General features: G+C 41.3%; 1 protein-coding gene across 1 annotated transcript; it reads left to right on the top strand.

Annotated features, from left to right (window-relative positions):
* The first annotated feature begins 5,881 nt into the window (after window positions 1-5,881).
* Window positions 5,882-17,104, top strand: LOC122940982 (meteorin-like protein). The gene is made up of 4 exons (XM_044297952.1): window positions 5,882-6,129; window positions 7,562-7,950; window positions 15,902-15,961; window positions 16,145-17,104. Exons 1-4 carry the CDS (start codon window positions 6,032-6,034, stop codon window positions 16,459-16,461), a joined length of 864 nt encoding a protein of 287 aa, XP_044153887.1. The 5' UTR covers window positions 5,882-6,031; the 3' UTR covers window positions 16,462-17,104.
* Window positions 17,105-17,557: the final 453 nt, after the last annotated feature.

Here is a 17,557-nt window from a genome sequence, read left to right on the forward strand (position 1 = left end):
ATAACTACTATAATACTGCCTCCTATGTACAAGAATATACTACTATAATACTGCTATGTACAAGAATATAACTACTATAATACTGCTCCTATGTACAAGAATATAACTACTATAATACTGCTCCTATGTACAAGAATATAACTACTATAATACTGCTCCTATGTACAAGAATATAACTACTATAATACTGCTCCTATGTACAGGAATATAACTACTATATATACTCCTATGTACAGAATATAACTACTATAATACTGCTCCTATGTACAAGAATATAACTGCTATAATACTGCTCCTATGTACAAGAATATAACTACTATAATACTGCTCCTATGTACAAGAATATAACTACTATAATACTGCCTCCTATGTACAAGAATATAACTACTATAATACTGCTCCTATGTACAAGAATATAACTACTATAATACTGCTCCTATGTACAAGAATATAACTACTATAATACTGCCTATGCAAGAATATAACTACTATAATCTGCTCCTATGTACAGAATATAATACTATAATACTGTCCTATGTAAAGAATATAACTACTATAATACTGCTCCTATGTACAAGAATATAACTACTATAATACTGCCTCCTATGTACAGAATATAACTACTATAATACTGCTCCTATGTACAAGAATATAACTACTATAATACTGCTCCTATGTACAAGAATATAACTACTATAATACTGCTCCTATGTACAAGAATATAACTACTATAATACTGCTCCTATGTACAAGAATATAACTACTATAATACTGCTCCTATGTACAAGAATATAACTACTATAATACTGCTCCTATACAGAATATAACTACTATAATACTGCCCTATGTACAGAATATAACTACTATAATACTGCTCCTATGTACAGAATATAACTACTATAATACTCCTATGTAAGAATATAACTACTATAATACTGCTCCTATATAAGAATATAACTACTATAATACTGCCTCCTATGTATAACAATATAACTATAATACTGCTCCTATGTACAAAATATAAACTATAATACTGCTCCTATGTACAAGAATATAACTATAATACTGCTCCTATGTACAAGAATATAACTACTATAATACTGCTCCTATGTACAAGAATATAACTACTATAATACTGCTCCTATGTACAAGAATATAACTACTATAATACTGCTCCTATGTACAAGAATATAACTACTATAATACTGCTCCTATGTACAAGAATATACTACTATAATACTGCTCCTATGTACAAGAATATAACTACTATAATACTGCTCCTATGTACAAGAATATAACTACTATAATACTGCCTCCTATGTACAAGAATATAACTACTATAATACTGCTCCTATGTACAAGAATATAACTACTATAATACTGCTCCTATGTACAAGAATATAACTACTATAATACTGCTCCTATACAAGAATATACTACTATAATACTGCTCCTATGTACAAGAATATAACTACTATAATACTGCTCCTATGTACAGAATATAACTACTATAATACTGCTCCTATGTACAAGAATATAACTACTATAATACTGCCTCCTATGTACAAGAATATAACTACTATAATACTGCTCCTATGTACAAGAATATAACTACTAATACTGCTCCTATGTACAAGAATATACTACTATAATACTGCTCCTATGTACAGAATATAACTACTATAATACTGCTCCTATGTACAGAATATAACTACTATAATACTGCTCCTATGTACAAGAATATAACTACTATAATACTGCTCCTATGTACAAGAATATAACTACTATAATACTGCTCCTATATACAAGAATATAACTACTATAATACTGCTCCTATGTACAAGAATATACTATAATACTGCCTCCTATGTACAAGAATATAACTACTATAATACTGCTCCTATGTACAAGAATATAACTACTATAATACTGCTCCTATGTACAAGAATATAACTACTATAATACTGCTCCTATGTACAAGAATATAACTACTATAATACTGTCCTATGCAGAATATAACTACTATAATACTGCTCCTATGTACAAGAATATAACTACTATAATACTGCTCCTATGTACAAGAATATAACTACTATAATACTGCTCCTATGTACAAGAATATAATCTATAATACTGCCCCTATGTACAAGAATATACTACTATAATACTGCCTCCTATGTACAAGAATATAACTACTATAATACTGCTCCTATGTACAAGAATATAACTACTATAATACTGCTCCTATGTACAAGAATATAACTACTATAATACTGCTCCTATGTACAAGAATAACTACTATAATACTGCCTATGTACAAGAATATAACTACTATAATACTGCCTCCTATGTACAAGAATATAACTACTATAATACTGCCCCCTATGTACAAGAATATAACTACTATAATGCTGCCCCCTATGAAACAGAAATTGAACCTGACTGAGGTAGAAGATTCTCCTGACTGTGCCCATAGGGTGTTGGATGCCGATGCAGCGCTTTGTCTCCAGAGGTTGGTAACTGATACTCACTTCCACGTGGGGCCAGCCTAGTTCTTAGAAAATATATTAAGAAACTTCTTCTAATAACAATATGACAAGAGGCTATTCATGGAGATGAAAGGCTCTATCTGTTCCATCACTGGCGTAACTGACAACTCACAAGGCAGGAAATTAATGTTCAGCTCTCAGTGAGGCAAAGACCTCAGCGTTTTAAGGCCTCAGATCAGATAACAAGATTGTTCGTAATCGTTTTTCATGGGGTTTTTTGTAAGGGGCATCAGAAAAAATGATTGAAAAGCAAACATAAAAACAATTTAACAAAAAATTAAAGGCGAACAAACCCAATTACACAAGGTGGAGATCTGAGACATCAAGCAGCGCCCTACCCAAGATGGCCATACACATGTAGACTGCTGTGGACTTCTGAGGAACTGTGACCAACCATCTAATGTGTATGGTGATGTCCTTAACTTTTGACTGTTTTTTTTATGGTCCATTAGTGACTGGCCGTACAGTTCACTGATTTTCTGGTGGGACTCAAGTGTTTCATAGGGAGCTAATAAAGCTATCAGAAAGTTTTTTAAATGTGGTTGGAAACCTGGAATTGATTGTACAAAATTGATTGTAGATGTTGCTCCAACTATATTTCAACTGATTAAAAACACGATCTCCAGAGCCACCATACCACCAATATGATACTACCCTGCCCTCACCAAAATATACCGATATGGGAAGCTACGTATGATATCATTTACCCCTAAATGATAGGTCATCTTTGGATTTATACAATGTGTATGAATCTCGTGACCTGAGCTGGTCCATCATGACATTAAAGAACCTTCTGCTAACCTTAAGAGCCTTCAAAACCTCTTGCCAGAGCCACTGTATCACCTATATGAAAACACCCTGCCATATCCAAAAATACTGGAAGGGTGGTTAAGTGTGGTATCTTCTGCCCCTAATTGATAGGTTACCCGTTGGATATATAAAATGTGAATATATGACCTGATCTGGTCCATTGTGACGCTGATGAACTTTCTGCTAACCTTCAGAGCCTTCAAACTCTCTTGCCAAAGCCTCCATACCACTCATATACCACCCTGTCCTATCCTAAAATACTGAAGTGCGCAGTTAAGTATGGTATCTTCTGCCCCTAAATGATGGGTCACCCTTGTATACACAATGTGGATTAATCTCGTGACCTGATCTTATCTATCGTGACACTAAAGAACCTTCTGCTAACCTTCAGAGCTTTCAAGACCTCTTGCCAGAGCCACCATACATATAACTCCCTGTCCTATCTAAAAATACTGAAATGGGCAGTTAAGATATGGTATCTTTTGCCCCTAAATGATGGGTCACCCTTGAATATGCACAACACAGATGAATCCCATGACCTGATCGGGTCCATCATGACACTGAAGAACCTTCTTCTAACCTCAAGCCCTCAAAACCTCTTGCTCCGGGGGAAATGATGGACAACTTTCCTGATTATATCTGCTCAAATTTCCTTCCAATCTATTGGGCCCGTCACCCCTTCCCCCCTTCCATCCATCTTCTACAAGACAAATAAACAGAGCACAAGTTCCATTCACCTGAGTAAACAGTGGTAAATGACGCCTTGTTTACGGAGAGGGGGCACAAATGTTTAGGGTAAAGCTTTATATAGGGGCTAACCCAGTTTTGATTGTAATTATTAGGGTTGGCCTTTACACCAACTCAGTCAGAGACCATCATGGATCACAAATGAGTGATGGTCACACTTGTGGTTCTTTTCTGTCCTCGTTGTTGCACCCCTGCCCCCATCCAAATTTGTGGCATAATTAGACCTAGTGGGCATATCATCTATCACCCGTCAACTAAGGGTTTGCTAAACTTTTTCCGCCTGAGGGCTAACTAACTAATGGCATGGAAAGGTCATCAGCTCATGACTCAGGTACCCATCAAATTTAGCTTTTTCAAATGAAGTTCCTGGCACTAAAGATGGCATCAAAAAGTTGTCCTCTTTTTACTAAAATTATCTATACCTTGACGTGATAGGAGCCTAGAAAGTTCTTCGACTGATAAGCCTTCTTTTTTTGAGAATGTGATTGAAAATGTTTGAGTGTATGAAACGCGTAGAAACATTTTCTGTTTTGAAGATCCTGCTCTTCATTTCGCTCCTAAATCCAACTTTCAAGGTGACACTTTTATAGTAATGCACCCCGTGATCTTTTTGCCCCCCCCCCCCCACCTTGTTATGTTCTTAGGTCGCATTTACATTTGCGTTTAAAAATCGACATCAAATATCGCTAAGTGCTGTTGAATATTTTTTTTTACAATTTGTTTCTTTTTATATCTGTTTTTGTATTATTTTTATGATGTTTTTGTATTGTTTTTTGTAATGTTGCTGAAACATGCTTGATTAATGCTTGATATGCAGATATGCATAAAAATATGGGAGTCATTTATTTAGACCAGTGTTTTAGACCCCTGGTCTTAATAACCCCTGTATGTGGCGGTGGATCCGCCAAAGTTGTAAAGTGGCGCCGGCCTCTACAAAACTTTGGCGCATCCAGCACCAGTCTAAATGTAAGACAACTTCCTACTTCCTAGATGTCTTACATTTAGACCATTTTCTACATCTAAATCAGATGTAGAAAATGTTGAATGAAACAGGCCTGCTGGCCCATCCCCTTCCCCACCACGCCCACTTTTTAGACCTGCCAAAAAAAGTCGCAGATAGCGGCACAACTGTTGCGCCGCCATCTGTGCCAGAAATGCGCCTAATTTAGGTGTATTTCTGTTAAAAATGACCCATGTGTATATATATAATATATATATATATATATATATATACACACACACACACACACACACATATATAATGAAAAGAAGGAATAGAAATAAAACCATTAACACATTTGTGTTGACAAATTAACGCACATCGATAATATGCAGGTGTTATTGAGCCCTTGTTCAGGAAATCAGACACTGAAATCAGTCTTCTCTTCTCAGTATTATCTTTATGATGTTTCTCTAGTCCAGGAATCCATTTTTCTGCACTTCAAGGATCTTTCCCTCCACACACAGTAAGTGCATTCCTGAACAGGCTGAAGTCCATAAGACAGGGCTGCGGTGTTCTTTTTCTTCAGGGTTGAGTTCTAGAGAAGCAGAGAGTCTGCACTTTGAGTCGAGGAGTGTGCCAGGAGCTGGGAGGAGGCGGGGGCTGTGACCACAACTTTTTGCGCCACGCCCCTGTTTTGACCACGCCTCCGGTGGGCGGGGCCTGCGCGCTCAGTGCGCAGAGCTCAGCCTGGAGCCCTCAGTGTACAGAGAGCTGGCTGCGGAGAGGCTGTGCTGCTGTGGCTTGTCTTCTGCTGGTCCCGAGTGATGGGAGAGGAAGTTTGGGAGCTCCTGGCTAAAGTCTTGTCTTCTGCACTGTGCAATGTCCTGGCATTCTGCCCTGCTCCTGCCCTCCTGGATTACAGCCCCCTAGTGTGCTTTCTTGGATTTTTATTCTTGCCCTTGCTTTGCCTTGACTTGCCACCATGCTAAGGAGGATCTTGCTGAGCGTCTTCATGGTGGTAGTCACAGGCACAGGGACCTCATTGCAATACTCCAGTGACATGTGCAATTGGAAAGGAAGGTAAGAAAACATTTGGCACCCCCTCCCTTTTAAATCCTTCCATTCAGCCCTCCTGCAGGGGGGTCCCAGCTGTAGACAGACCCTTGGTGTGAGGAGAGGGAGATGGCACTTTATTCCTTTCATCCCCCCTCATCAAAAGAAAGTTTGGCAAGAAACTGATTTTGTATAGAAGCAGGAGAACATCTTCGTCTACCACTGCTGATTCCATCACCCCCAAGAGCTTGCCATCTAAGATGACTTTGTAAAAAGTTTTTGCATAGTTTATAAATTGATGTCAACTTTTTTTTTTTTTTTTTATACTGTGTGACGACTTATCTGCCGGGGTGAGCTATGATGTAACTTTTTAGCATTAGAGGGACCTATGGGGGCTGCACCCATCCTACAGGCGCAGTCCCTACCGGACGAACCAGTCTATAAAGGAGGCCAGAGCTTCTTCAGGTCTCCTTGGAGGTTTACAACCTCCAGCTGATGGGAGGCGAAGGTTCAGCGCCGGTGTTTTCAGCTCAAAGTTGGAGGATTGTAAAAGACAGCTGATAATCAGATGTTCTCCTGATATAATGGGGCTCCTTGTCCGCCCTCCGTCAAGTACGAAGAAAGCAGAATTATTTCCTCGACCTGGCGGTGGATGGCATTTTCTGAGAAATTAGTCTTAGAACTTGGTGACCGAAATGAGTGTTGCTCTGAAGTGGCCCCATCTACCACAGGGGTGGTTTATTTATTTTTGTTGTATTCATTTCTATTTTTTATTAGAAACTTCTGAAAAATGTTTTGATTTTGGGCAGATCGGCGAAATCCCCATCCACTAGATTGACCGTTCTTTTCCAGGGGTCGCTGAGCACTGGTGGTCCATACAGAATTGGATGGGGGGGGGGGGGGTCAAGATTAGAGGTGTGCAAACTTACTGTAGCGCAAAATATTTTTTTGGGGTGTGCTTAAGATGATGCTTTAAAAGTCATAAAATATCCATAATAAATAGAAAAAGGTTCGAATAAATATAAAAAAAACCCCATAAATATGGAACTAAAAGACATGGAACGCTATATCGCTGATACGACCATTTCTTTTAACGTGTGTGATGTTGCCGAGGCGCGAGGCACTGCAGACCTCATTGGCGTGTTTACATCTCGTTCCATCTGCCTCCACCTGAAAGATGCCACGGTGCGACTGCCTGAACAGTCTGCCGTGACGTCTCCGGTCTTTTAGGATTCCCCTTTGGGTACATTTTGGAATGACCATGAAAAGACATAAAAAAGAAAACCTAAAAACAAAAAAAAGAAATTGTTAACCCTTTATGGTTTGGATCCTGATCAAGCTCTATTTGATTGCAAGCTCTTGGGGTTTCGAAACGGTTTTATTGTATCTGTTATGTTTTTGTTTTGTTTAAGTCTTGCCCCCTGTTTCTAATGGTCTCCCTCTTCTTCCTTCTCCCCAGTGGACTGACCCACGAGAGCCACCGGAAGGACGTGGAACAGGTCTACCTGAGATGCTCGGAAGGTTCGGTGGAATGGCTTTACCCCACAGGGGCGCTCATCGTCAACCTGCGCCCCAACACCTTCACCTCCAGCGTCCAGCACTTCACTGTTTGTATCAAACCTTTCGTAGGCTCCGAAGGAGCCAATATTTATTTGGAAAAAACTGGAGAACTGAAGCTTCTAGTGCGGGATGGGGACCACCAACCCCAAAAAGTCCACTGCTTTAGTCTGGATCAAGGAGGCTTGTTTATCGAAGCCACGCCCCAGTTGGACATTAGCCGCAAAATCACCGGCTTCCAGTATGAACTTATAAGCCAGAGGACACTCTCGGATTTACATGCCATTTCTGGTAAGGAGGAACAAAAAAAAAATCTCAAAAAGCTTTAAGTCCCATTCCATTGCTCTTTTTTTTTCTCTTACTGTCTGTTGTAATACTAAGGCCTGCCGCTAGGTGGCGCTTTGGGAAGCCAAAAAAAACCATATCAATGTTTTTGTTGCAAGAATTTTTTAATTGAGATTGTACAATTTTTATTTATTTTTTTTCCTGTATTTTACTTTACAGGTTCTGTTTAGGTTTGTGTTTTAGCATAGTTTTTACTGCTCCAACGCCCAACCTTGTTTGACTATAGCATCTAAATTTTGGTTCTGCAGAGGGCGTTGCGCTCGTAATACGGGAGCTAAGATTTGAACATTAGAGGGTATTTTGGGAGAAGGTTCACGCGCGTATCTGGGCTGAGACCGCGCCTCATTGTTTTCAATGGGATCGCCCCAAGAGTTCATGCCATGTAGTTTTTCCAGATTGTCCCATTCTTGGCGCACTGATCCCTTGCAAAAGGCGCAGCGGGCGTCTCCATTCAGTGGAGCTAAACCTAGAGCAGGTCCTCATGAAATTACCCCACCGCATAGACCCCACACAGCGGTTTGGTGGATTTGTTTGTGGGCGAAATCCTGCATCTGAACATATCTCAGAGGGTGTTTTGCACTCCCGAGAGCGTCACCTGATTACTCTCTTACAAATGGCGATGTCATAAGCCTGCTTCCAACGCTAGCCTCCGATTGGCTGCAAGCTATGACCGTCTCCATTAATCACCCGCTGATCCCCATTAATTGCCCGTGATGCTGTTTACGCACGACCTACACCCAGTTTTTTAAATACTATAATAGTTGTCATTTAGGCTCGTGAGTGCGAGGTTAGCCCTCAGCAGGTCGATTATTACGGGCGATGAGTGAGCGGCAGGACCTGTTGACACCTGACTCGCCCCACTGGTAGTGATTTACAGGATCTAAACATAACCAGCGGGGTGTGTGTCCCTGCTTGTGTGACCACCCTAGGTCGAAGACGTGGAGCGACATTTTAGTGAAGAAGTGTGCTGGAATGACAACCCGTGTAGGCATAGCTGCGCCGGACCTGTAAAACACATTCTTAAATTTAACCTTTCGGATTCCTATACATTAAATCTGTGCATTCTTGCCTACTGGATTTTTGCTGTATCAACAGTGCCCCTAGTGGTCAGTTGTGGTAGTCCAATATATTTGCTTTTATCCTGTGACCCCCAGAGGAGGGGTAAATGTTACTCAGTAACACCGCAAGACGCAAATTATTATCTTCTGATAATATAATTGACCTTTTTGACCTGGTCTCCCATCCCTCGGGGCAGTTCCTTCACGGGGGACACGTATCGGTAATGCCTTTTACTGAATTACTTATTAACCTGATTGGTGAAAAGTTTGCTTCTCCTTATCAACCCCCAGGAAATGGCTCATTAAGGGTTTGCTTTGGATTTTATGGTCCAGTAGAGTCACAGAAATGAGCCTCCCCCCTCCCCCCGCCTCTTCTCCTGTCTTGGCCCTCTTGCCTTGTAGTGACAAAAGTTGATTTAGCAACTTGATGCCTTGACTGAGGAGGAGATATTGGGAAGAGTGTGTGTGACCTGCAAAAAAAAAAAGATTCAAAAAGTTACGCATTTAAGATGTAGTTCTATAGATAGATAGATATTAAAAACACATATCAATAGCAACCCCTACAGGCCCAGGCGTGTACTGCACCCTCTATTACAAATAAATACATGGTACTACCAGGGTTATAATAATACTTGTATGATTGGTGACCTACAGCAGACAGGATACAGTGGGAAGGAGGATCCTGCCCCCACAAGCTGACAATCTAATCTCTGAAACCTGGATCTGGGCGTTCCCTTGTTTTAATAACTCAGTGCCAGTAGTTGACGACTTTGAAGTGTCTATGACTACAAGTACCAGCATCCCTGTGTTGATCATCCAATTATAATTTTTTTTTGTGATTTTAGTTTGAGGTTTGTCTAATCTTGACTGAATCTAATGATTGCTGCTGACAAGTGGCCAGCATGCCCCTTGTGATTAGCCAATTATTTTGTGGGGGGGGGGGGGGGATTTTTTTTTTTTGTGTATTCAATATAGGAGGTGAGGTCTAATCATGATTGTTGCCAAACAACTGACATTCGTGCCCTATGTTGATTAGCCAATTACAGTATATTGTTTTTATGTTTATTTTTTTTTGTGTATTTTATGTTTTAAGCCCCCCCCCCCCCTTGTATAGTAGGTTGAGTCTAATGTTGATTGAATCTAATTTAGATTCTTGCCGACAACTACAAAGGCCAGCATGCCTTGTGGTGTTTGGCTGATTTATTTTTTTTTTTTTTTTTTTTTTATGGATCTTTTTTCTTTTTGCCCCTTTGTGTTTTTAATATTTTATTTTTATTTTTCATTGCCTCTTTAGTTTATAGGAGGTCGAGTCTAATCTTGATCGTTGCCTCGGGCATGTTGGATATTGGAGCGGAACCTATTAGTTTTTTTTTGCATTTTGCGAGATCTGGAAGGAGCCGGTCGTCGTTGTCGCAACCTCCCTGATAAGAATCTTTTTGTATTTCCTTCCAGTTTCTGGCAAGTCATTAACTCTGACTGATGAGGAAAGAGAATTTACTGCGGTCTGTCCAGGGAGGGGGGAGATGGAATATATAGCATGTTCTACGTTTTTATTTTAGTGTGTGTATATTATATACATTTTTATTTATTTTTGGTGCCTATGGGCACTTGTCCTAGGAGGGGGTTTGTATACAGAGTACACAGGGTTTGTAATCACCACCATCAATGGGGGGGGTGGGGGTCTTTAGTGAATAGGTGCTAATCCCTTATTGTAAGGCCACGGTGGTGATTAATTATCATACAATTGTACATTCTTCTGGTTTCTTCAGGGGCATTGTCTGGACGGAAAGTGGATTTACCCTAAAATGCAATTGTAGTGTTAACGAGACCAAACACGAATTCAAATGGGCGCCCCCCCTACCCCCCTATGTACTTTGGGTCTACTGATTACACCTTACTATAGTCCACAGTATTGGCTCATTTGCAGGAATAAAATACATTTCCATATAATACCAAAATGGTCCTAGTTGACTGTTGCCTAAATTTTCCCATTTCAGCAGGGCTTGGTCGAGGGTGAGGATCACTTTGTGCACACAGATTATTAAAAAAAAAAAAGCCCATTTCTTGGACGACTGCTCACGAATTGCTTCCTATCTAGTTCTTCTCTTTAGGATTTCAATGGACATAAGCGGTCAGGTGCTGGTAGTGGCCGCCGGGGGAGGGTTAAGCCACAAAACCCCTTTGGTGATAGAGGAATCTGTCAGCTCGCAGCCTCCTCTAATCCTCCTCCACTGTGTAATTTGACTTGTCTGGTCCTGGGGTTGTGATTTCTCATCAGGGAGGTTCAATCGAAAGCTTCATCCCCAATCATGTCAAGATGAATCAGTGCGGTGTGCGGCCGAATGGCTCTGGGGCCGGTGGGCCCCTTCTTTTGGCCGTTTCAGCATTCTCTCTATTATGTAAACCAGGCTTTATGGCTATAGACGGGAAAATGGGAGCGTTACCCCAACCTTGTGCTAGGTGAGCCCTACATTTTCTGTGACCTGGTTAATGGTGTATCTGCAGATGTCATTACTTATTGGATTCAATCTACCGGCACCCCCTGCTTGTTCAGCGTCTGCAAAGCTTGATGTTGCTGTTTAAAAGTGTCCCCTCTACACCAGGAACTGCACATCAGTCTGATATAGGAAAAACCAACATCTCCCTGCATTATAGCTCTCCAGAGTTTCCATTAGCAAGATAGTGAGTGCAGCTCTGGAGTATAATACAGGCTGTAACTCAGGATTAGTACAGGATAAGTAATGTTATGTATGTACACAGTGACTCCACCAGTAGAATAGTGAGTGCAGCTCTGGGGTATAATACAGGATGTAACTCAGGATCCGTGCAGGATAAGTAATGTATGTACACAGTGACTCCACCAGCAGAATAGTGAGTACAGCTCTGGAGTATAATAGAGGATGTAACTCAGGATCAGTACAGGATAAGGAATGTATGTACACAGTGACTGCACCAGCAGAATAGTGATTGCAGCTCTGGAGTATAATACAGGATGTAACTCAGGATCAGTACAGGATAAGTAATGTATGTACACAGTGACTCCACCAGCAGAATAGTGAGTGCAGCTCTGGAGTATAATACAGGATGTAACTCAGGATCAGTACAGGTTAAGTAATGTAATGTATGTACATAGTGACTGCACCAGCAGAATAGTGAATGCAGCTCTGGGGTATAATACAGGATGTAACTCAGGATCAGTACAGGATAAGTAATGTATGTACACAGTGACTGCACCAGCAGAATAGTGAGTGCAGCTCTGGAGTATAATACAGGATAAGTAAGTACACAGTTACTGCACCTGCAGAATAGTGAAATAAAACAGTAAAATGTTGACCTCCCCTTTTAGTGACTGTCCCTTTTTCTTATGAGAAGGGATAACCGCTGCAGAGTCCTCTTCGACAACAAGTGTGGTCTCCTGTCCGCATGTTTTTCTCGACAAACCTCAGAGGTCGAGTCTCCTGTAGCAGCTGGAAGTTGCGAGAAATGCTGTAATTACATCTCCTGGGCCGAGCAGCGATTACAGGGGCTTGCGCGGAGGGGACACTTCAGGTTACCTAAGGATACAGTGAGGATCTTTTTAAAGAATTTCCCTGTAGGTTTTGGCAGCTGACCTGCACAATGCTGGTATTATGGGGCCGGTGGGTGAGCTCCGGGGAGACGCAGTAAAGCTCCGCTCCTTTCAGCGCCCGTGAATAGACGCTTGTTAGGATAGACCCCCGAAAGGCGACTTCAGCCACTTCCAGGAAAAATTTGCATGCTGGCCGTTCCGACGCAAACCTTTTTGTTTCCAACTGTCCGTAGTGTCTTCCTGTCAGGGAACAGGTGGCGGTGACAGCGGTACACGAGCCATCGGATGGGTCCGAGGGCTGGAGTGACGCAACGTCTGACTGTCTGGTGCAACCGGTGTGACTCTTATGCCTCATGCACTTGACTGTTTTGCTGCAAAATACGGATGACATCTGTGTTATATACTTTTTTTTTTTTTTTCGCTGACCCATTGATTTCGATGGGTCTGTGGTCCGCATCTTGCGGCCAGAATAAGACCTCTTTGCAGAATGGACATACGGATGCAGAAAGCACACAGATCATCCATGTGCTTTCCGCATCCGTATGTCCATTTCGTAAAAAGACAAAACTTGGACTCAAAATACAGACCCATTGAAATCAATGGCTGCCCCCAAAAATCGGATGCAACGTCTGCGTTTGGGGATTGCAAAATAAGGCCTCATACACACGACTGCATTTATCTGCTGGTTGACTTTTTTGCCAGGTTTTGGATCGAAATCAATGGGCCCCCAAAAAAACAGATGTCCTCTGCGGATTGCAGAATAAGTACGGTCGTCTGCGTGAGGCCTTATCTGATGGTTGACTTGTGCCAGGTGTTAGATTAAGACCTCTTCCACACGAACGTTGTGTGCCCATGGCCGTGTGCACTCCGCATCAAGGATGCGGACGCATCAGAGATGCGGAACGGAATTATGAATCGGAACCCCACTGATCAGTGTTTCTGTCCGTGCCTCTGCACCACAAAAAAAAATTGAAAATGTTCTAGTTTTTTTTAGAGGTGCGTACGTATCACCGACCCATACAAGTTGAATGGGTCTCGATCCGTCCTGCGGTCCCCAATGCACGGAACGGTTGCACAACGTTCGTGTGCAAGAGGCCTACAAGTTCTGGAGCGGTGCACTATGGGTATTGTGCGCCAAATATTCTGTGTACCCTATTTCTGTGCAATACCTTTTTTTTTTTTTTTTTTTTTTTTTTTTTTTTTTTTTGCTGTTGTGGACTGCGTTTTCCGATGCACAGAATGGCCGCCTCACGTGACAGATGGTTTTTTTTTTCTCTTGATTTGCCGCACGGTTACAGTTTAGAAGGGCAAGTGGATAATGGCACGCCTCGGGCCGTTCAGTTAGACCTCTATTGACACAGCCATCGATTCTGATGCATTGCTCTAAATAAGTTGAGCTTGACGTCCTCGGGTTTAGGCACTTGTGATTTAATTGAGCAACAAACCTTGCAAGGGCGAGTCATGGCTTGCAGATTTTGGAACCTGCTCTGGTCTGAAAAACTGTGAATCATAATACATATGGATGTTATTCAGACTGCCTCGCCGCCCTCTGCCATTAATAAATTAGACATTTTTTTTCAAAAATAAACCCACAGGGTTGTCGGAGGGTTACCCAGCAGGATCTGTGCTGTGTAATCCCGTCAGGCCCCATGTTCTAAAGCGCTTCCATCGTCAGGTGACTGAAATAGTTTGCATGATTTCACCACGTAATCCCTGCGATTTACTGTGGGTGGTAATCTAGCGGAGAATTTTCTTACAGTGCTCTTGGATATACAGGTGTCTGACTGTAAGAACCGAGTAATCTAACACTGCAGTGTAAATCATGGACTTAAAGGGCACCCGTGGGCAGGGTCACCCCTGTTTAACCAGTCTTGCTGCGTCGTACTGTTGATCCTACTGATTAAAATGATACTTGTCTTGTGAAAATCGGTTGAGGAGTTCCAGAGAAAAATTTGTTTTAGTCTTTATACACTTGAGGGCTTCAGTGCACTGGGAGGCGGGGCCTAGCTTTCTAGAGCTGGCCACGCCCATCGCTATACTGAATCTCTCATGTGTAAAGAATACGTTTCTTTTATTTCTCGGGAACGCTGTGACTGATTTTCACAAGATGGGTATCATTTTAATCAGCAGGACCAAACCTGTCAGGCAGTATGCATGGTCTTGTAGGGTTGATCCTGCTGACAGCTGTCCTTTTAAAAGGTCATCTTGATAACACAGCAAATATTCCTGTCCATGGCATAAAAAATTGTCAAATACTGCAATTTTAGCATAATTCCTCTTTCGCTGGAAGAGGCTTTCCCTTGCTCTATCTCCCCCTGCTGTGTAATGCACTTTGTATGAGCTTCCAAGAGGAGTGGGGGATGGGAAGTGACAACTGATTTGAGCAGATTTCCATCTTAGGAACCTGTCACTTTTATTTAAAGGGGGGTTTTCACCTGCAGGAAAAAAAATTGGTGGCAGTGGGCCTAAGAAGAACCAATACATATGCATAGTTGCTAATGGTACAGAATTTTCAGAGAATCCTTACCAATTTGGCTGAAAATGGGTGAGGTTTACCTAAATCTCACCCAAGCCATATTTGAAATGGCTATTTCCAGGCGTTTTTTTTTTTTGGGCTTAAATATTGTGTATTCTTACCTGACCAATTCCACCACCACTGCTGTTCCAACACTTACTGGTTTCCTGCTCAACACATGAGATGCCTAGAAATGCCCTCTCAGCCAATCGCTGGGTGATCTGTATGGAGACAGGAACAGGAAGCTGAGAGCAGCAGAGACCCGGGCAGCTGCAGAGGATCAGCGAGTCCACTTCCACCATTTTTCACACTGTTAAAGTCTCGTCCAGGCAACTTATCTGAATGTGTAGCAAAATGTTCAACTCGTTGTAATATTATATTTAAAATACAATTTTTATTTTTTTAGTTTATTTTAATTATCTGTATTTAAATGTTATGCTTTTTTTTAGATATAGATATATATATATATATATATATATATTATATAAAAAAATTTTTTTTTTGTCGGATTGTCCAAGTAATGTAAGTTTGTGTAACAAGACAATGCGACGCCTGTGTTCTCGCCCCGGCGTGGGCAAACATAACTTACATCAATCCGTCCTCCTTTTTTTTTTTTTTTTTCTACAAATCTTGTGATTGTACTGAGGCTCCGTCCCCAGAATTCCTCCTCCCTGATTTTTGCAGCGGCAGCAAATGTCGATGAAAGGACTTATTATTTCCCGTCCGCTTATCTTGTCCGTTTATTTTTCTTTGCAGATCCCTGCCGGCCGTGCAGCGACACAGAGGTTCTTCTAGCTGTCTGCATTAGCGATTTTGGTGAGTATTAGACTTTCTAAGATTTTGTCTTCAGTTTAGTAAAAACTGCAGAGCTGCAGTGTAAAGCATAAGGGACAGAAACAGAAATTCCTCTTTAAATCATATTAATTTTATAGGTTTTGTGTATGTTATCGGTGGATTAATGGATTTTTTTTTTTTTTTTTTTTTTTTTTTCTCTTTCAGTGGTCAAAGGTTCCATCTCGGAAGTGGCGGCCGACGCTGAGCAGCAGGAATCCATCATAAATATTTCAGTTGATAAACTTTATAGACAGAAAGTCAAGATATTTCAGCCCAGCAGAGAAGGCCACGGTTGGGAAGGACATATTAAGACGCCGCTGGAGTGTGGCGTTAAAGCCGGTTTGGGGGACTTCTTATTCACCGGTCGTATGCACTTTGGGAAACCCCGACTTGGATGTGCCCCCCGATATAGGGATTTCCAAAGGATCTATCAAGAAGCAAAAAATAAGGGACTTAACCCTTGTGACATTGTCACAGACTGAAGGACGTCTCTGCCTCACCTGGAAAAAAAAATAAATAAATACGGATGGACTTTCCGAAGTTGGGACTGGCGGAAGTACGGAAATGCTCTGAAGGATTTATAGTAGTGGTCAGGACTGTAGGAGGGGTGGGGCCCCGACACTGCCCGCCTGTCCCCCCCCCCCCCTTCCCCTAAACCAATGGACACTGTTACACTAACGTGTTGGAGGTACGAGCCACGCCGCACAAGACGCCATTTTTAAGTCTTACTGAAAACTTAAATTATTTTTGAATTTTTTTATTTTCTTTAAAGGACTTGAGTCTTAAGGAGAAAAAAATGCCTGTACTATTGGTTGGACCGGCAAGGCGGGTGTAGGAAAAAAAATGGCGCGAGAATGTGGACTTTTTTATAACATGCTTTGTAAAAAGCTCGATGTAAATTTTCTTTGAGAATGTTTCTTATGAAAGAAATGACTGAAGAGATTTTTTGTTTTTTTTTGTTTTTTTTGTTTTTACATTTTATTTTTATTTGTATTTTTTTTGTTCATTTTTTTTTATTGTACAATCGTGGTCTGCCATTTTGCACAGGCTGGCGAATTGTTGGGATATTTTAATATTTTTTTTTTTTTTTTAAGTTCCAGTAAAATAAAATTGCCTTGGAATTTAGACTTGCGATTTGGTCCTTCTTTTGAATGTTTTTGTGTAAATTTTTAAGCCCCAAAATGTTCCCCCTCACTATTAAAGATGCACGTGTATTGCAGCCTCCATTTTGGGTTGCATACATATAGCTAGGATGTGCCAACAATGTCAGATAGCTGTGGGTCCCACCTCTAGGACCCGCTTCTATCCCCAAAGTTAAGGAGAGCACACAGCGCATGCGCAGCTTGATCTCCATTTATTACTATGGGAGTTCCAAAAAAGGTAAACGAGGATGCACGATTATTTTTGGAAGTCCCATAGAGGTGAGACCACAGCTATTCAATGCTATGGGACTGTCAGAAAAAGCCAAGCCAGAGCTCTATTTCCAGAACTTCCCTAGTGGTTGATAGAGGGTTGCTGCGCATGCGTGGCTGCTTTCTGTTCAGTTCTAGATATAGGACTCACACCTATCTGACATTG

This window comes from Bufo gargarizans, chromosome 6 (genome assembly GCF_014858855.1).
Source record: "Bufo gargarizans isolate SCDJY-AF-19 chromosome 6, ASM1485885v1, whole genome shotgun sequence".
NCBI lineage: Eukaryota > Metazoa > Chordata > Amphibia > Anura > Bufonidae > Bufo > Bufo gargarizans.

Excerpts from the sequence above, each read along its gene's own strand:
- LOC122940982 (XM_044297952.1), top strand. The coding sequence starts at position 6,032 with ATGCTAAGGAGGATCTTGCTGAGCGTCTTCATGGTGGTAGTCACAGGC. Across the intron at positions 6,130-7,561 it reads ATGTGCAATTGGAAAGGAAG|TGGACTGACCCACGAGAGCC; the intron begins GTAAGAAAACAT and ends CCTTCTCCCCAG. Across the intron at positions 7,951-15,901 it reads GGATTTACATGCCATTTCTG|ATCCCTGCCGGCCGTGCAGC; the intron begins GTAAGGAGGAAC and ends TTTTCTTTGCAG.